The sequence below is a fragment of the Drosophila melanogaster genome, chromosome 3L, assembly GCF_000001215.4.
Source record: "Drosophila melanogaster chromosome 3L".
NCBI lineage: Eukaryota > Metazoa > Arthropoda > Insecta > Diptera > Drosophilidae > Drosophila > Drosophila melanogaster.
Window position 1 is genome coordinate 2,281,033 of NT_037436.4, and position 21,427 is coordinate 2,302,459.

Consider the following 21,427-nt stretch of genomic DNA (forward strand, 5'->3'; position numbering starts at 1 on the left):
TTTAAATAATTGAATTGTAGATGTTTCGCTATGAAAAGTTATGTTTTATAACTCATAGCACTAATAAATATAAAATATAATTTGAATTATGTGACATTTTTCATTTACTCATTTAAATAAATATTTTTCAATATTAACATTTTGGTATCATATTTAAGATTATTTAACTATTTATTATTTCCTGTACACATTTATCATTTTCGGCCGAAGGATAATCGAAGTTCTTTTGTGGTTTGACGGCAAATCGATGCAATTGAAAAATAATTGAACATTGAACATCGAACGCTTATTGAATGTCATTTGGAAATTCATGGATGTGCGGGCATGTGGGCACCAGGAGAAGGTTAAGGATGGAGGAGCAGGATCTGGGCGGGAACTCGCATATCTAATGGATCCCCGCCCCGTGCAGGCATTCCACATTGTCATCGTTTCGCATTCCTCCGGCCATGCAAGATGGGAAAAAGGAAAATTATTGATTTGGTTTTAACGGCACTTAGGCCCTAATAATTGAGATCCTCGCCTTTGGCCCACTTTTTTGGCCCGGGAAAAGAGACGTGTGAGTCCTGGGCTGGAAACGTCGGAGTCGTGAGCGAAATGTGACATAAATTGAAGAATGATTTGGAAAAGGGAAATCTGTGTTTTCTTTTTTTTTTGGGAAAGTTAATGCTGCCTTCGGGGGCTTGTCAATCAGAAATCTTTTCAAACTGAAACCCAACGTGGCAGGAATATATAAACGAAAGCGCGATTTAAATTTTAAACTTAAACTCTCTCTCAATATACATCCTAATATCTTCTTTAAAGAAGTGAACTTAGTTGTAGCTAAAAGCGAAAAAAATAAGTTTTAAATCAGAATCTGTGATTACTTCTCACATGGCTTGTTTTTACAATCAATTCTGTTTGGATAAAACCCACAGAAATTCTAGAAGAACCATGTCATAAACTGCTGACGTTAATCAACATATGCTTTAAAATAAAATACAGTGAGTAAGATGGAGGAAGTAAATTGAAATGCAAACATAAATTTCGCCAAATAGATCCGCACATAAATCTAACATGAAGCAGTTGGGAAATGCGCCAGATAGAATAAAAAGTAAATAAATACCAGCCGAAATAAGATAAACGAACGTTTTACGAGCACTCGAAGGGGATTTTAAACACATTCGCAGCAGGTTCTATTAAAAAGCCGTTGTAGTTGGGAAAACTGGGAAAATTCGAGGGGTTGGGAAGGTGGTCGTCGCAGTTTATCATTTCATTTGATGATTTATTACCCATACGCCGAGGGGTCCGAAAAAAGGGTTAACTGCCATATGGACTGGCTGAAGCTCCATAAATTTGACCAGCAAAAAGGTTTTGGCTAAATTTATTTTTGGCGCGCTGAAAGTCGATAGAAAACCGTTTCATTCATAAAAACAAATCGAATGGGATCCACTGCAAAAGCAGCAAAAGCAAACGGAAAAGCCAAACTTCTGCAAAGGAAAGAAGAAAACATTTTACACTCTCTCTCTCTCTCTCTGTTTTCAAGGAAACTCGTTTTTCCGGTTCTCTGTTTTGCACAGACTCTGCAACTTCAACAAGTCGTCCAGCTGTTGCCGTCTGTGGATGGCAAGTGGAAGCTGTTTTCCGCCCAGCTACACCAGTTGCTTCTGGTGGAACTCGTTTTCCCCTGGCTTTCGCTGGCTTTTCCGAACAGCTGATTCAACGCTGTCGCTGCCGGCGTCGACGCCAGAAAGCTGGCAACACTTTCGACAGGCGCGCAGGAAAAGCCGACCGTCGATTTCCTGAGAGCTCGGAGAAAATAGCGAGCAGCTGCCGCTCGAGTTTTTCGCAGTTTTTCAGTTGGTTTTTCATTGCGGTGCCGTACGCACGTGTCTCGGAGTTTTCCCGGCTGAAAATATAATTCGAAAACGTCGAAAATGTGCCGATAAGATGAAAAATCGCAATAATTGTTATTTTCGGTTTAGCGCGTTGAATTGAATTTTTCGTAATATAAGTTTTGCGATTTGTGTAAGTTGCCGTCACGAATTTTCATCGGCTGGTCAGTGAACTTTTGGTCAGTTTATTGGCATTTGGTATCATTTCGCCCAACTTATATTTCATTTATGGCCGAAAAAAGGTTTATCTGATTAGCATAATGGCCACAACATCCATGGGGACACTGTGCCTAATGTCCTGAAAATTGTATTCCCAGAAAATTGTGGTGTGTACCAGTGATTGATGTAGGTAGCCCAGTTATAAGTTACGAAGAACAAAGAAAATTCTGGCCAAATGATTAAGAAAGGATGCTTAATAGAAATCTAAATTCGTTTTAAATGAGTAAAGTGAACCTGCAGCTAAACAGATATTTGTATCGTTTAGTAAACTCTTTTGAAGCCCTAATTAAAGGAATTTTTGCTTGAAAAAGAACCCAAAGGTATTCAGAATATGGTAAATATAATTATGAACTTGGTGCTATGAATTATAGAAACTTTTGTTTTTAATTTAATTCTGTTCTGTAAGCAACAACTTTTTGATTTCAAATTTCATGTCGGATTCTATATATTTTCCGCACAATAAAAACTATTTCCGAAATTATTCGTACCCCTTCCCATCGTAGAAAACTTAAGAAATTAATTGAAGGCATGTGGACTTTGCAACATGCAACCAAAATGACACATTTTTCTTACAACTTTCTTTCCACCTATCTGCACTTTCGGGGAACTTTACTGCTCTATTTCGGCAAGAAATATATTAAAGGCTTTTTATGATCAATGCGTCCGCAAAAGTGCAATCCAAGGGCCAGACTCAACTGGCAACTGGGGAGTACTTTGGAAAAACCGATGGAAAACCTGCAAAGGCTCATGCCGAACGAACATTAAATAAATGTGATGCTCGCATCTTGTCAATGAACAAATAAACAAATAAAACGGAAATGGGAATGGGACAACAAACATTGTTTGTACAAATGCGGGAAAGTCGTAAAAAGTGTTGTGAGCATGAAATTTGAATTTCGAAGAAAAATATGGGTAAAGTCAAGTAACCGTGGAGGGAAACAAACCTAAAGTAAACCTCAAACAAATGTATACAAAAATTGTTGGCATTTCGTGCTAGATTCCTTTTGGGCTTCTTTCAACTTTGCGCAATGCCTGCTGCTTTTTTATGGCCACAATAAATAAAAGTCAACTAGAGTAGAAGGGGGGCACTGGCAAACAATGGACAAAAGGTTGGCTTGCGAAAATATTTGCACAGTCGCAAAGTAGCAAGCAAAAAATCACCAAACAGTCCAGATAGCGCAAAGTTTTCTAATTTCCCGCAAGGAAATGGCTGCGCAAACCTTTCGAAAACATCCAGTCATCTCAATAGGACACACAATGCATAAAACTTTCAATTTATGGACATGCAGAGGGTTAACAGCTCGAAGCAATTAGTCGCATGTGCGACAGCGGAATTCTCGCAGCTGTCGAGAGGCCATAATGCCAACTAATTTATGCACTTGCCCGCTGGCTTTAATTGCCAGTCGAATTGTTGACACATTTAGCCGAAGCAGAAGGCCGTAAATTGCGGCACCAAATAGTTGGCATACCCATCATGGAACGCCAGTGTCAAGAGTCGCTGCCATGCACTTCAATCCTGATCTCGATCCCAATCCCAAACTCTTTCCAAATCCAAATCCCATCGAGTCCATTGTGCGAAGACCTGAACTTTTCGGTCTCGGTTAAGTTGGGCAGCTAATTAATTTGGATGCCAGCTGCCACTGCCAGAGTTCGGGATTCGGTGTCTCAGCCCAGATGAGACAGTAATTGTCCATTGTGGTTCGGTTTTGGCCAGGCCAGGACGATGGCTCAAGACGGAGCACGTGCCACTGGATCAAACCCAAGCCGAGTCAATTGCCTGCGGCTTTCGGTTAAGGCAAACTTTGGTTGCGTAGTCGGCGGGTTCTTGGTTTTGAGTATCATTTAAATTAATTGCCGGAGTTTAGCTCACAAAAGAATGCAGAAACATTTAGTTTGTCGGGCCTTCAATTAATAAGTTCTGGATTACATCGTATCTTAATGTTCTTGGACTCGTTTGTCTGACTCCAGCATTCGCATGTTGCTTAAGAAACATTATACTACACTATAAGTAAGTGGAAATTATTAAAAATTAAGGTAACAAGTTGCCTTAATTGTCCTACAGCACGTAAGTGTCATTTAGCTTTACTGCATTACGCATACGCCACATGGTCCACGGACTTTTAAGTCCCAGGCGCCAGAGCGTAAAATCATAATTCCCATTATCGTTGGATAATAATTTCCATTGTTTAAGCCAAATAAGCGACGTCAAGGTCGGAAAGTTGAGCCGCATGTGTGTCTGCCACAAATTGTTAGCTCTTTTTATGAAGGAAGTGGGGACACTTTACAGCCTGTTTAAAAGTTTAAGCCCTGCAAAAGTTTCGGTCCGCCCATTAGGTTCGTTTGTGAGCAAAAATAACTGAATTCAAATGAGAGCGGATCCAAAGATTTATGCTCATTTCTTTGGGGAGTCGCATTTCTGCCGAAGTCCGATAAAAATAAGACGACCGAATGCGGGCCATTCATCAGCTATCTAGGCACGTGATGCCAAAGAAAATAGGAAAATGTTGGAAGACCCTCGAATGGATCAATAATTCACATGGCAAGCGCCGAGCCTAGAGAATCGGGGCTGGACGGGGTATATACTTCTACATATATGTATGTATGTATATGTATATGTATCTACATATATGCAAGGTCAAAACCAGAGGCCCCCATCATAATCGCAATCGCAAAAGTTTTCGCATATGCCATGCATGAGCGGTCCATAATCATATCTCGTATTTATATCACTTCCTTCCCCTGCGCTTTTGCCTTTTATCTCAGTCGGAAAATAGCATTGCATAAATCTGGGCAAATATTACGCATACGCAGCATGGTCGGGCGGAAGCCATATCAGGCGCCATATCATCTTGCCATCTGTCAGCGCAGCGCGCTGCAAATCTCAGCCATAAATGATGACTGCATTTAAATGTTATTTATGCCGATGCGTTCTACCAAAAAGTCGGTGTGAATTATTCGGTCCTCGGGGAGCTTGTTTAATTAAATTAAATGCATCTGACAAGGAAAGGATGTTGCATCGCATGAGCACCAGACAAGAGAAAACTACGAGCGTCAGTAGATAAAGTACAGGGAAGAACCATTAGTGGATAAGTCCTTACTGTCGACTTTCATTCAGGTGCTCAACAGCTTACCAAAATACAGATTTACAGATTTTACTGTGATTTACAGTTTTTGTACAATGGCAATGACTGGCATTGAATTTAAGGCACTTTAAAGTGTAAAGTACGACATATACAGATTGCATTTATAAAGAGTAATTCAAAGTTTGCTGTACTGTAATATCCTTTTATCACTGTGCAACTTATCAGCCAGTTGCAAGGATGTGTGGCTGTGAAATTGGCAAATAAACTTTAGCATCTGAATGCAAGCAAATGAATGGAAGCATAGAAGCTTAAAGCCGCCGACAAGATAGATCGAATGCAATTATTCTGATGGCGCCTGGCACAGAAACAACTATTTTTGGTCGGCTCTTTAAGCTCAAGCGCTTTGTTTTGGGGGCAAGGGACTTGGACTTGGTCTTGGACTTGGACGTGGATGTGGATTGGTACTTGGACCGACACGCTCGTGAAAATAAACAAAGTCAATGGCAGCGGCAAATAGACAAAAGACGCGACAGACAGCAGTCCTTAAAAGATTATAAAAGGAGCGTGGATCGCTGCGGGTGGGTGGATGTGGATGTGAATGTCTGATGGCCAGACAAACTGTTGCTCATGCCCCATGAAACATGGCACGGAGCATAAGTGGAAGTCGTATCGTAGATGGCTTTCATTATTTCTCTTTTTGTGCATTCTCGGTTTTTTTTTTTGTGCCTGGCTGTCAATACAGAATCAGAAACAGTTATCAGGCAGTCGCAGCGGAAAAGTTACGATTCAGCAATATTCCTTTATGTTTATGTCCAGTTTTGTGGGCAGCTCTTAAAGAGCTCTTTCCCTGAGTTATGAGTTTCTTGTCCTGTCACATAAACACGTTCAGCAGAGAAAGATGAGAGAGATCTATGCTCCTGGCAAAATACAAATGGGATTTTCAGTCAGGTCTCTAATTTACATACTCGTATGCTTATCAGGCCCCGCCAACCACATATCATTCTCACTGTCCAATTTCTCAGCTCGAGACTTTTGTGCAACAAAAGGAATGGAAATTGCACCGAGACAAGGCATCAACAAGCTCCCGGCAGTCAGACAGATGGCAAGTCAAAACTTCTGGGAAAAAGACCTCGCTGTGGGGCGGAAGGACGAAGGGTTGTCGGCAAGGAAAGACTTTTGCGGCATAAACAGGAAGCACTAAGGACGCATTACCTGCTGTTGACATTTCGCAGGCACCCAGGCATGGAACGTGAGGTCTTCGGTTCACAGAAGATCTAAGGTCCTCCCTTTCGCCCACTGAGCACTTGTTCCATGCTATTTTTACAGCATGCTGGTTCCCCAAAGACTTTAAATATCTCTGCGTTAATTAAGGATGCACAAGTAGAAATACACCGATTCCATGTAGCTACTTTCATTTTTAAAAGGATTTTCATGTTCAAATAATACTACCTTTGCCGGTTTGTTTTCCCAAAATGTGCGATTAAATCCTAATTGATTTCCCAGCATTTCTTTCCGTGCAGCATAAACGTTTTTAGAGCTTTGTAAGTGGCTGAAAAGAGATTTCATCTATAGCTGCTGCAGCAGGTAATCACGTCACTGTGCCACATCTGTTGCAGGCCACTTGTGTGCGTTCTAACAAGGAGTGACTTGCACTTCAGTTGGCCATTTACGGCAGCACCTTCTGCCGTAATCCGATGGCCGAAACCCGCATGTCATTGTCAGTCATCAGAGCCCTTGGCCATCTACTTTTCCCATTCTGCAGTTACACGCCTAATTCATTCATTTATTCATCGTGAGCCCGCACCTTGCTTTGGCATCGTAATCGATCGCTCCAAATGGTTCAATTGCTCTGATGGCAGTAGACCAACTTCTCTTGGCCAACAATTCTCCTGGGCCAACAAATCATTCCGTGAGTCATGCTGCAAAAAGCTACATCTTGTGCACGGAGCAAAATAAAGTGTTTGCTAAGTGCAAGTCACGGATAAAAATTATTATATTGTATGTACTAGCGAATTTCTTATGGCAGCAAGCAATTAAACTTAATAGATATATAAATGTAATTGAGTCCTTAATACACATGTATATTGAGCGCTCATAACTTGTAAAGTTAAGACTTTAGTTCTAGTTCGTTGGTCCATGTGTAGCTTTGTTGCTTTTGTTAGAGGCCTGGCAATTTATTAAATCCCAATCCCTCTTCCAAAGTTTGATGTTCGCACGTGAGAAACAAGCACGGGAATGGAGAATAATGGCCGGATTGGCGACCCACAACCTGTGCAGCCCGAAAATGCATGTCAATGGCCCAAGTTGTGGGCGGCGGGCGGTGGGCGTGGCAGCATGAGCTGACAGTCACTGGCATTCACTTAGGACCAAGTACTTTCCTCGGGCTCTCAGCTACTGCCAAGAGTAGTTCCTGTTCAGGTTTCTTAATATAGGATTGCTCTAAAAGTAACATGTCCGAAAAACACTTTGCTATTCGACTTCTCCGGCAGCCACTCAACCAGTCTGAGATTTCCGCGCGCCACCCGGAAAAGTCCCGCGAGGAAAACTAGGGGGGTGTTGAGAGATGTGGTGTTGCTGTGTGTGCTAGTCTCGAGGACCCTCAAGTGCGTTACAGGCCACTTGGCCTTGTCTTACAGCAAATCTCTCACCATGCAGCAGTCGCCATTTTTATTCAGTATTCACATTCATTCAAATTCAAGAATACTACTCGGCTTAGTGTAATTTTCTCGAGTTGCCTAAAGCTGCTTGACCCAATTTTTTGTTTTCGAGCTCCCTCAAAGATTTTAGTTTCGAGTCTTTAAGTTCTCTTTTTGTGCAACTTTAACTTAATTAAAACACTTGCTTTGATTCTGGCTTAGCTTAGTTGCTAGTTGGTGCAGGCAAAGCCCCCGAAACAATTCAAGTGTCCGACCGGAAAAGTGGAAATGGACAAAGTGGGAAAGCAAATGGAACGGCAGTTCAGCCACTGGGCATTCAGTTCAGTTTGGCTCAGTTGTAGCTGTTTCGTGTCCTTTTGGGCAGCTCAGCTCGATTGTCACTTCAAGGTAACCGAGCGTTTTGTAGCCGTCTTTTGTTCGCCTCGCCTTTGTCGTCTCACCTGAATTGGTTACCTTTGGTCAAAAGGACAAGAGCTGTGTAAATTTCGGGACTCGCTTTAGAATTCCCCTTCTCAATATGCATTTTCAGAAGCAGATGATAAGATGGTCAGCGGTGCAGGACTAGTGCTTGCTGCTAGCAAGGTTCAGATGACTTGAATAAACATTCCATAAAGTCGCAGATTATGAGAGCCTTAAAGTTTTCGTATTTGAATGGAGCTTTTCTATATGACTGCGTGGCTTTAATCGTGGACCAATCAGCCCTCGGTAAATGTAAATCCTCGTAAGTTGGGTTGCACGTGAAGAGATCCATTGAAATTGCAAAAGCCTGCGCCATAAAATGCGAAAAACCTCAAGAGCGGACCAACACCGCAGCAGCCCTGGGGAGAAAACTTAATTGCAGCATGTTGAGCCTGGGTAACAGTGCGTATGAGCAATATAACGCCAACAAGTCGAAGGTGAGTGCAGGGTGGGAGAAGGGGCGGAAGGGAGAAGGGGCGCAGACTTTCCCCAACACAAGCCCCCGTTTAATTCCAATGCCCTCGTCGCTTTATGTGTGTGCATGTCTGCTTTGGGAAAAACTAACAAAAATGCAATTTATGCTGCGTCCTCTGGTCGTGACGCGTTCCGCAAGTCGATGGGAATATAAAAACTGGCCATAAAACACGACAAACATGCTGCCATCACACGCATCATGTGAGAATGCCATTTAAAATGTGTTTCAAATAGGCAAAAACGGTGGAAGCTGTTGGCAAATAAACATAAATAAGGCTAACGGTCGGGTGGTGTGTGCACTATGAAAAAAACTATCATAGCAATATTGCTTAAAAGCAAGCTGCAATTCCATACTTGGAGTCACCTTTATGAGTGAATTTCCAGCCTTAGTGTTAAGTATTGAATTTTCGATTGGTATTGAGTTTTTCCGAGTGTGCAGGTGTGCGCCAAATATAAATGGTGTTAGCGTAAAAAATTTGTGTAATTTTCTAATGAATATTATTCGCACACATGCGCCAAATCGCGAAGGCAAAGGACATCAGCCGGCAGGTATGCAGAACAAAATTAACATTGTCCTGCGAGAATTGCCACCCACAATCATCCTCACACATTGATTAGTGTGTATTAGTATGTACGGCATGGCAGTGACTCGTAGTTAAATGGAGCGTGGCGTGGGTCCTAATGCCCCGTCTGTGATGAGGGGATCAGGATCAGGTGGAGCCAAAGGTGACGGTAAGACGGGGCATTATGACTTGCCCCCAGGGCCTGATGTCAGAATGAAAAGTTATCCAGGCAGACAGAGCTCATGGGAAAGGAAATATTATTCGGGAAAGTATTGAACAGCCGCGGCCTTTCAGGTCGATTCTGCAACGCAAGGAGGGGCGAAAAAGTTCGGGACAGGACTTTTTAATTGCGAGCTCTGCATTTCTGCTCGGAAACTTTTCAGGCAAATTAATGAGAAATGCCTGGAAAACATTCCACGCACAGCAGACAGTTGGGCTTCAAGTGCTTTTATTGTAATTTATATGGTCTCTGCAATATATCCATTACTTGTGGATTTTAGCAACTTCAGCTTGGATGATGTGAAATTTATGCATTAATAAAGCAGTATCAGCAACAATTTACCCCGAACCAAAGACAAACAATTGGCCATGGCCAGCTGGTTTCGGGCAAGTAATTTAATTTTATTATGACATGGCAGTTAAAATGTTTGACTATCGAAAATGGATGGGACTTTTTGCTGGCCATTTTTTTTTTTTTTGCAATGTCGTCTAGTCGGCGAGCAGCGAAAGGCGTCTGGAAATTCAGTTAACGCCATTATGTTTTTTTTGCCCCTCGACGCACACTAAATGCTGTTAGCTGACGGCTTGTCCGCCAAATTGATGGCGCTTTAATAGAAAGAAAATTCTGGGAAATAAAAACCGTCGAACCGCGAAACCACCAGCGGTGGCAGCAGGTACTTGATAATAAATTGAAAAATAATATTGAGCAGACTTTGCCCCAGTTTTTCCTCCTTGCGTTCCTTTTGCCATTGCTTTCTTGTTTGGGGATTGCCTGTCATGTCCTCGCAATCGAAATTCGTGGTCATGGCGACATGAGGACGTGCTCGCCACAAGTGCCTGGGATTGTATCATTGGCAGAATTGCTGAGTCCATGCACTGGGAATAAAGTGCTACCTTAGGAAAGATACCTACGTGACATGGGGTGAATATAAACCTCTACTTACTCATTATTTATTACAAAATGAAGGATTATATTTCAAGGAGTGCCAAATTCTCTGTTTAAGCAGCGAGGTTTCTCAAAGTGCAGCTTTCGGCTTAAGCATGCAACAGGATGTTTGCAAAACAGCATTTTCCTAAAAGGGTATCCTTGCACTCGAATTTCCCCCTTTTTGCAATCTTTTTTTTTATTTTCGCAAAATTTGGTTTGCTTGTTAGGTTTATATGGCAGCAACGGATATTATTTTCCTAGCTTGACAGCCAGCATTCGAAAGCGGAAAATATAAACTGAACCAAAGAGTTTCCGCTCTCGATGAGCCGGGCAATTGCTGAAGATACCAAGTCCCTATAAATTCTTAGACGACATGGTTTTGTCTTCAAGTCAGAACTGAACTCAATTTATGGGTGAAACAGCTGCTGTGGAACAGCGGAAGTTGATTGCTTTTCAAAAATGAAATTAACTTTTACTGCAGGCCACACATTTACTATTCGATTAGCGGGCGGAATTTTAATGGCCGCAAATGAAGTGTTACAATTAATAGCCAATAAACTGTGAAATTAGTTTGTGCTTTTATGATTATTCCTGACAATGACATTAGGATAATTAAAAATGTTTAAAGTCGCTACATACGATTTGTATTGACTTTACGATTTCTCATAACGAGCTGCTACATTTTGTTTAAACAATTTTAATTAAATTGACAACAGCGCATTGAGCCAATTAAATTGGCGAGTTACTGATCGAAAAAACCACAATGGAATTAGATTCATTGACAATGTTGCTGGGACTAAAATGTTGATTTAATCACTCATTGTTGGTGAAAAAATTCTGCACTAGGCAGGCCGAATTTTCCAGAAATAGAATAGAATAGTCAGCAGTTCATTCCCGACAATGAGGTGTGAAAAATTCTATTTATCGCTGTCCGACTTTCTCCCGTGTGCCCCGCATATGTGGGTGTAATAATTTATTGATATTTTATAGAGGCAACAGACAAAGGGAATAATCGCTGGAGAGCCGGGGCTTATGCTGCTAATCAACTGCCGATTGCCGATGGCAGGGCAGAATTTCGCTGTAATAAACATGTCGATGAGCAATAAACCACCGATGGGATGAAATGGCCTAGACTACAACAATAAACAAGTCCGATAAGCCGGCCAGATTAATATCATATTCCGTGGGCCCTGGGCAAACAAATTAAAATGGAAAAGTGCCAGCTTGCACAGCCAAACACACGGATAGCTGCTAAATTGAAATGAATTGCTGAGCCAGCACCATGGCATATGGCTCCACTCGGATGGGGTAGTGTGGATAATGGTGGTATAATCGAAGTAAATGGCGTGACACTTGGCACACATCGGCATGCGTATTCATAACCACTGCAGTTTCAATTAACGCAGATTGAAATATTAATTCAGCGGTTGTTCTCTAACTGCGCAGCAATAGTTAATCATTCATGAAATATCGGTTTATTAGGCACTTCCTAGCCATAAATGGAGTTTACTACCCTCGAAATGGTCTATCATTATATTATATAGCTATGTCCCGCTATTCACATCAATTAAAATAATGAATTGCGCTTCAATCAAAGCCAATTAAGTAGTGCTGCTGCCATTTCAACAACACTTTAAATTAAAATAACCGAGAAGGTGGGGTGAAGGAAACTGAACAGGAAAACTAATCAGTGCAAAGCAGCACAATGGCTGGAAAAGTTGGCTGCAACTCAAGCTGTGGCCTAAATGGACTGGCAATTACCTTGAACTAAGCGAATGGCACAGAGATGCCTTCAATTTGAGTCCACTATTAGTGAGAGAAATGAGAAAACTTTTCAGACTAAACTAACCAACTATCATATTCCTTTTTCATAACCGTAGTTTCTATTCATTGTTCTTAAATATCTGTAGAGATACATACATTCGCCACTCACTGAAGGCTGCCAGCGCAAGAGGGATTTTCCGGACTTGGCCCTAAAATATGCAGTTGTGTCGCCTGTTTTCCGCAGCGTTGGCTTGATTGTCGAGTGAGGGAAAACCGTTGACATGTTTGTGGCTGATCCCTGGGCTTCCATCCATCCTCCATGACCACACGACCACATTCAGCTGTCCGTGTTTGCTGCCGTTGAGCCAAAGCGTTTTATGAATGCTTAATTACAAATGCGCTCATGTTTGGGCGCCGACTTTCGGGGCGCCTCAGCTCGGCAAATATTTGAGTGAGAAAGCGTTAGCATTCGACATGTTGACACTTTCCACCCACGCAACGCACATTTATAGAAGCAGTCAAATCAATGAGCAAATAGCCACGAAGCCAATGGCCTGCTACGCAAATACAAATAATTGGGACATGTTCACTAAAGAAACCATGGCCTGCAAATTTTAAAGATGTATTATACTGAAAGGAACTAATAGCTTATTGAACTTGATAGTCGGGATCACATTCAGTTCTTTCTGTGTAGGGCAATAACAGTGGATAGCTTGGTATCCAACGTTCCATCGAAAACAGAAGCTAAAAATATGAAAGAACAAAGAAAGTTGGGATGTAGCAATACAAAAAGCTCTTAAGCGCATTCAGGATGGGAAAACAGTGCCCTTGGCACTTGATATGCATACGTGTCAGAAGAAGACGTTTCCTAATGCCCTTCAATCTTATCTTCAGTTGCCTAGGAACCCAAATCAATGAACGGCAGCTGTCAATCAAACGTTCAAGGAATTGTACGGCTAATTGAAGCGGACCCACTCAATAATAGATATATTTGTATAAATTCCCCGAAAACTCCAACTTAAAGAGGCGAAACTTTCTCCCAAATTACCGGAGACCTTCATCGACACACAGCTTAAGAACTGTGGGTGATGAGAGCATTTCTACAAAAAAAAGCACAGCAAATGCCAAGAAAGTTGAGGGAAAAATCGTACAGAAATTACGTCGAAGTGGGAAAATTCGCAGTAAGCCACAGCAATTAGGCAGTCAGAGAAGCCAAGAAAATTTTCACATGCAGAGGTCGGAATGAAATTGCCAAGCGGTTGGAGAAAGAAATGGGAATGAAAAAATTGAGAATTAGAAAACGGCCGCTGGCCATGTCCAATACAAGGAGAAAAGTGGCGATGTTATCCACTTTTTATTTTTACGTTTTTCTGTGTTTTTTTTTTCTGGCCTGAACCGCAAGTCATATTGGATTTTATTTTTGATTGTGTTTTGATGGCTGAAAACCACAACATTTCATACAATGCTTGTAGTTGTCGTCCACACGGTAGAGAATAAATTTATAAAATTGTTGTGCATGAGCATTTGATTGGCTCTTTCGGAATATTGCTCATACGCCGCCTGTGACCACGACAAGTGTTCAATTAAATGGGCTTAGCTGTTGCCAACATCGTCCCTTTTAGCGTCCTTGATGATGGCTTCCGGTTTCGATATTGTGGCTTCCTACACGTTTTTCCTTTTTTTTTTTCTTCAAGGGAGAGTACTTTTCGCTAACTAAAAACTCAAATGCCTGAAATGTGTGCGTGTGAGCTTGAAAACCGGATTTCCGACTCCCAAAAAACTGAGCATTTTAAGTGAGCCGGGGCAGCTGCACGTGGCTGTTGTTACCTTTTGGCATAATTTGCCGCTACCATCCCCAGTGATTCCTGGGAATGCTGAAAATGTGTGCCAGAGCTTTTCGTTTCATAAATTCACGGCGCTTCTAACCGCACATGAAGGGCTCTCCTGGGCTCTCCACCATCCTGGCAAAGTATTTCCGGCCAGCGAAATGAGCCAGCTCACATGGCATCCAACGAGGGGTCAGGGACTACACAAATATGTAGTTCTATGTTCTCTGCTCATTATATGGCCCAAAGCCAAGAGGAAAACAGAAGGAATCAGTGTTCTGTTCGCTTGTGAGGTCCTGCCTCGAGGACAGGCCAAATATGTAATTGTACTTGGCCAGAAGATGGCTTGAACCCAATTCGAGGGGTACATAAAAGATACACTTGGCTTTTGCGCTGTTGTGGCTTTAGCTGGCAGAGAAATAATCAGCAATTCTGAGTACATATTTAAGTATTTTTTACATTAAGTTGCAGTTATATGAAATTACGATTCTATTTTCTTATTCTAACGACTTCTTTCCTAACTCTACGTGCTGGTCAGTAACCGATTCCACTTTAAAGACAATTACCACTGATCCCATTGCCAGATAATCGGATACCATTGCCACTACACCTTGTTTCGCTAATGGTCCAACACAATCAAACCTTCATTTGTAAGGACATTTGCAGTTGGCCAACTGTCAAATGGGCGTGGTTCGGTAATTAAAATAAGGCGGTGGATGGGGTGAGTGTGTCCTGATTATGTGATTCCATTGTGCCGGACGAAGGTGGGTGGCATTAATAATGCAGATGGCACAGCCTGGCGATGGCTTAATTAGATCGTTTAAATGGATGTTTTGTTGTGCGGTGTTGTCTATTAAGCGGCAAGTGTTGTTCCTTGTCTGAGGTCCTTTGACCCCCTAATTTCTCTCTCTACTTTATCCTGTCAGCTGCCATCGCCAGGCACTTTGGGCAGCCAAAGCCCCTTAAGATACTCCGCTGTTTCTGTCACAGTCAACAAGTACTCGCATTTACGTGACTGGGCGCAACTTTAACGGCCTTTAGTCCTTCGGTCAGCAGGCACTTGACACTGGTAGCCCAGCCCAGCCACCCACTGGAAGACCACCCACAGGAATCGCCGAAAACTTCCGTAATGGGCGGCATACGGTGCGTATTAGTTACATTAGTGGCGACCAAATGAGACAGTGGGACATTTGTTTATTGCTTTACTTCTGCGTGTTTGCATTGTAATTTGGCCCTGGTCTTGCAACGAAGTCCAATTCAATTATAAGCCCTGACCACATGTTCGAATTAGCCAGGAATTTGAGGCTGCCCTAAAGGCTTCCATGGTATTGTAATCAGCAATGCTGTTTCTTTATCCCCAATTCAATATTTATGACGGTAATTAATTAATAATTTCATACACAGACATACCATTTATAATTACCAAAATGAGAGAAAGCGCTTATCCTGCCAACATTTTTGCCAGTCAGCATCGCTGGACCTTTCCAAGTGACTTGGCATAAGCCCAATCTAGGCCAAATCCCCCGGTCGAAAGTCTTCTTAATCACTGTAATGGAAGTTAGGCCGGCTTACAAAACCAAAAACCAGATTTTGTGCTTCAAATCACAAACATAACGAAAGAAATATGAATGGAAAACAGAGGATTTTATCATCACTTGAAGGCTGACAAAACATTTGGCACAATTTACATTGTCCGGCGATTTATTGCCGTCTAGAGACAAAAAACACTCCGGAAAATTGTCACTTTGCTTGCAGTAAGAAAGTAACTTTTAATTAGAGGTTACTGCAGCTATGCAGCTGCTACTGCGGTTGCTACTAAAAGCAAAAGTGAAGATATATCCTTTGAATCTCAGCACAAATTGCATTCTCCGTATTTTCTCATTTGTCTAATGGAGTTATGTCACCAAGAAATGCGTGAGTGTTACACTCACAAAATATGTTCTATTCCCAAGAAATTCTTCTCTGTAAGTAAGTGTAAAAGTGTGTACACTAACTCTGTTTGTATTAAAGACAAATGCATAAGAATGCCTTAAATTCGTCTACGTGTAACATGTAAGCCAGAATTTTTGTTGCATGTTACACGTTTTCCCACAAATTGCCAAAATCATCTGCTTCTGCCGGCCCACTAGTCGTATGCGTATTATTGATTACGGAACGAGGCCTTGTTTTCTTACCATTTCGGACAAATGGTAATGACATTTCATTGTTGATTCGTTTGAAATCGTACCTTTGACCTGCCCTGAACTTGGACATCGTTCTTTGCATGTGGCATGCAATGCCATTGTATTTGGGGAATTTCGAAGCTTAAATTCTGGTAAAATTCAAACCACAACACTGAATTCGTTTTTTATTCACCTAACGCCTGATGTTTATTTGCAGGTAGCAGGTAGCACTTTCGCCACGCAGCCTGCATATTTGAGTGTTGGAATTTCCGAAAAGGGAATTTAAATGAAACGCCAGAGGAGCAGCGGGGCGCACTGAGTTGGCAGCCGGACACCGCGGTCAATCAAACGGAGTCCTTGCAGGACATCCCACCACCGACTACCATCTGGCCTTCATTGACACCATGGTCACGAACATGTCGCAGCCGCATTATTGCGGCACCGGCATCGATGATTTCCACACAAAGTGAGTAGAACGAGGACGTGGACTTAGGCCTGGGCACATAGCCCCTGGGTATGTCTGCATATTAATTAGTTTTTTAAGTGTAATTTACATAATGATTTGCCAGCCGGGGGGCGCATAATGAAATCATGTGTGTAATTGCCTACGGCCGTGGTGGCAAAAAGGCTAACGAAGTGTGCCTAATGTGGATGGGCCCCTTTCGGATTAAACTGAACAAATACTCGCATAAATCCATAAAGCAGATGTTAAAGGTCGGAGATGAACATTTTGAAAAATATATTGAGTTCAATCTAACCAACCATGTTGTTTATTCGGTTTCTTTCTCTACATAAGCTCTAATTACTTTAAGAATTTAATCATACCCAATTTTGTGCTCAAGTGAAACTGGTTTTAAATATTTATCCCAATTTTTTTTGTCTTTCTCCCCAACAGCTACAAATACTTTCACGGTTACTTCTCGCTGATTGTCTGTATCCTGGGAACCATTGCGAATACCCTAAATATCATAGTGCTGACCCGACGGGAGATGCGCTCCCCCACAAATGCCATACTCACGGGTCTGGCTGTCGCCGATCTGGCTGTGATGCTGGAATACATACCCTATACGGTGCACGACTATATCCTCAGTGTAAGGCTGCCGCGAGAGGAGCAGCTCAGCTACAGCTGGGCGTGCTTCATCAAGTTTCACTCGGTATTTCCCCAGGTGCTGCACACCATCTCCATTTGGCTAACGGTGACGCTGGCAGTTTGGCGGTACATAGCGGTAAGCTATCCGCAAAGGAATCGCATCTGGTGTGGAATGCGAACTACTCTGATCACCATAGCCACGGCCTATGTTGTCTGTGTCCTGGTAGTGTCACCTTGGCTGTACCTAGTCACAGCCATTGCCAAGTTCCTAGAGACTTTGGATGCCAATGGCAAGACGATTGCCTCAGTGCCATTGAGTCAATACATTCTGGACTACAATCGGCAGGATGAGGTGACCATGCAGGTCATGTCGAGTACAACGCCAGATGTTTCCTGGGCGATACCAAGTGATTCGGCCAATGGAACTGCAGTTAGCTTGCTAAGTCTAACCACAGTGATACCCCTAACCACATTAAGCACTGGAGTAACCACATCCTCGTCGTTGGGTGAGCGCAATGTGACTGTCTATAAGCTGTATCACAGCGCACTGGCGCTGCGTGATCGGCAGTTCAGGAATGCGACCTTCCTTATATACAGTGTCCTGATCAAGCTGATACCCTGCTTCGCACTGACCATTCTGTCTGTGCGGCTCATCGGTGCTCTGTTGGAGGCCAAAAGGAGGAGGAAGATCCTGGCCTGTCATGCAGCCAACGATATGCAGCCAATTGTCAATGGAAAGGTGGTGATTCCGACGCAACCCAAGAGCTGTAAACTGCTGGAGAAGGAGAAGCAGACCGATCGCACCACGAGGATGCTTCTGGCGGTACTGCTGCTCTTCCTGGTCACCGAGTTTCCACAGGGCATTATGGGTCTGCTGAATGTGCTCCTGGGCGATGCCTTCTTTCTGCAATGTTACCTAAAGCTGAGTAAGTATTTTAGGATTAAGACACCCACTCCTCCGCTGTCTGTAACCCGTAATTGCTTTATTGGCTATGATAATTGACTGAATTTATGGTTGGTGTTTAGGTGGGCCCAGTTTGGCACATTCATCAATCATACGCACCGTTGGCTGCCATAATTGCACCACAAATTTGAGGCTTCAATGAAGGCCTGGCATTGACGTGTTCAATAAGTGTACATTTTGTTTATCTCGTACACCCAAAATAAAGTAGTCTTACATTTAAAACTTCGCAGATACTATTAAATTGAGAGATTTTTTTCTTTAATTTGAGTAAAAGTATAAAATTGAAAAAAAAATATTTTAAACATTTAATATGTAGTTTTTAGCTAGCATATGTTTTTTCAAGTGTAGGAGGTATAAAATCTAATCGCCCTTGAACTTTATGAAAGCCCTGCCCATAGATGGCGTGTTGGTGGAACCCGACATTTATGGCATTTCGATTTTTTCGTTTCAGGTGACCTTATGGACATCTTGGCGCTTATTAATTCGAGCATCAACTTCATCCTGTACTGTTCGATGAGCCGCCAGTTCCGGAGCACGTTCGCGCTCCTCTTCCGTCCGCGCTGGCTGGACAAATGGCTGCCGCTGTCGCAGCACGACGGCGAAGGGAGGGTGGGCGGAAGTGGCGGCCTGGGCGGCTACGGCGGATATGGACGGCAGCGGTTGCTGCACACGGATGCCGTTAGCAAGAGCATGGCCATCGATCTCGGGCTGACGACCCAAGTGACAAATGTGTAGCAGGAGAGCAGCGGCCGGGCGGCGATGTCAGCCGCAGCCGGCGGAGCAGCTGCATCGGTGGCTCTGGCCCTGGCAGCCACTGATGTTGATGGATGTCCGCCTGCCACCGATGCTGCTGTTTCCACTAACGACATCAGCCTGGTCGAGAAGCTACATTTGCAGCCCAGTCCAAGGGGGACTGCGATATCCAGTGGCCAGCATCGAAGGCGGCGCAGTGGGAGTGGCACCAAGTGCATCTGGCCCACGACGGACTGGCTGAGAAAGCTGCGTAACCAGAAGGCTAGAGAAACGGAGCAATCCTCCGAACAGGACATAGAGCTGGGCAAGAGCTCCATCAACAGGCGCAGCAGTGTTCTTCTAATGGTATTACTAAGCAGCTCCGATGAGGTTAAAGCCAAGGCGGTTTTGGTCAGTGAACAGCCGCCGAGTCCAGCGGACGAGGATGTGGAAGACGCCATTGACGCCCTCTGGCTGTGAGACGACCCCTCACTTCCATTTTGTACGCCCTGTAAATTATCCAAGTACCCACTAATATTTAACTACCGTGTACAGACCAATTATTGAGACAAATTGTTATGCGCTGATTCCATTATTTTCCCGCCAGTGTTGTCTTGGCGAATCGAGAGCCCCTTTCGCTGAGACTTTGCTTTGCTGGAAAATGAGTGGATTTTCCTTGAAAGGACTCCCTGGAAGCAGCCTGCAACATTTTGTGACCACATTTGATAAGTGATATACTTGACTAAGTTTCCCCCCTTAATAGTTGTGTAAGTGCTAAGCGCGTCTCTAGATATAAACGAATTAGTCATAGTCTAACTATTAATTAAGATATATTGATGAAATAATTCGGAAGCTAAGAGATTAAATTTCTTTTTATATTGAATAAATGTTTTTTCGAAGTAAACTTGATTCAATTCACTTATTGTAAGTGTTATTGCGACACTTTGTTTTAATTAAACGGAATTTATATTGAACTTTGATAAACGAATGCTTTTGAATGCATTTGGCTGCGGCGAATGGCTGTTTAATTTTGTCGTTGAATTTCATTTTCGGGAGATTTACTGCCGACAAAAACCCAGTGATTGGCACTCAAACATCAAGCACCCGTATTGCCTTGGTCCTTCAGGCAATCCTGCTGGCATAAGGACGAATAATATAAACGCACAACTGACAGTAAAAAGTGACTGAGCGCAAATGGCAACGTTGAGAACGTCAAGGGCGTTGATTAATTGTAATTTTAATCAAAGGGCGAGGCGAATTTGTCAACAGCGTTCGAGTGGGAGTGGAACACGCACAGAAACAAATAAAAGGACTAAAACTGATGACCCAATTCGTAGCTGCTAATGGCCAGCAGTTTCAAGGACAAAGATCTAGCTATAGATATGATGTATAACTTGAATCGAAGGGGCTACAAACTCAGGAAGTACGCGGCATCGATTGCGACGTCAAAAGTTAAATTTAAAATTACAAAATGCTAAGTGCTCATTATTCATGCTTCTGTCCCGAGGGTCCTGCCATAACTTCTGATAAAGGACCACCCAATCTTGAGTGGGTGTACCTGTTGGGCATTCAATTCCCAGCCAGACATTTCCCTGCATAACAACTTCATATTTAGTGTTCCAAATTAGGGTCTTTAAAGTGCATAAATTCAAGACTTTGCCTAATTTGTAATTGTCACTGATTTCATTGATTTGCTTCCATGAATTTATTAATCTGTTCAATGGATTTGGCTCACAACGGGGATTGCATATTTTATGAACTGAATTATGCAAATGATTGTGATGATTGTGATGAAATCCAGACAAGATAGAGAACATAAATGTTGAATTCATCATAATTTAAGACACATTAAGATGCCGATTGCCTGTAAAGCCATCATAAAAGAGCAGTCATATTTCTCGAAGTAGATTAACAGCTCGCATTAAAGGGTTTCTGCTTTCATTTGCAGTTTCATGGAACTCTGCTAGATTTGGCCCTGTAATAATATTTTCTCTCTAAAAACACAATTAGAAACCAATTTATGGTTGCAATCCAATAAGCCGAAGCTCAGGTATTTGCCTCAAATTACAGTTTGGGGGCCATCTGTAAATCCCCAAATTGTATTTACAATTTGCAGACACAAGCCGATGAAATGAAATAAAAACACTAGCCTCGAATCAATAGAGTTCATCTCTTACAACGCATAGCCAGTTAAATGCCATTGAAAGTATATGAATGGCCATTCGATATGGTCGTCAACTCATACAGACTCTAACGATTCCAGCTTGGCCAATTCACTCTTTGTTCGAAAGGACACTGAAATAGTTTAAATTAAAATAAATAAGATAAACGAACTTAATTTTAATAGAACATTCTGGGTTGTCAAGTCTATGTGTTAAGCGTTGTGTTTGATTTTATATTCAAACCAAGTTCATTG

General features: G+C 42.5%; 1 protein-coding gene across 3 annotated transcripts; it reads left to right on the top strand.

The window, feature by feature from the left end:
* The first annotated feature begins 1,850 nt into the window (after positions 1–1,850).
* MsR2 (Myosuppressin receptor 2) lies at positions 1,851–19,912 on the top strand. 3 transcript variants are annotated; one of them, NM_167945.3, is made up of 4 exons: positions 1,851–2,216; positions 16,443–16,691; positions 17,121–18,241; positions 18,731–19,912. In NM_167945.3, the coding sequence occupies exons 2-4, from the start codon at positions 16,630–16,632 to the stop codon at positions 19,012–19,014; spliced, it is 1,467 nt and encodes a 488-aa protein (NP_728735.2). In that variant the 5' UTR covers positions 1,851–2,216; positions 16,443–16,629; the 3' UTR covers positions 19,015–19,912. The 3 variants fall into 2 exon arrangements, with proteins under 3 accessions (NP_728735.2, NP_001261323.1, NP_647711.1); NM_139454.3 differs by having other exon boundaries at positions 1,965–2,004.
* Positions 19,913–21,427: the final 1,515 nt, after the last annotated feature.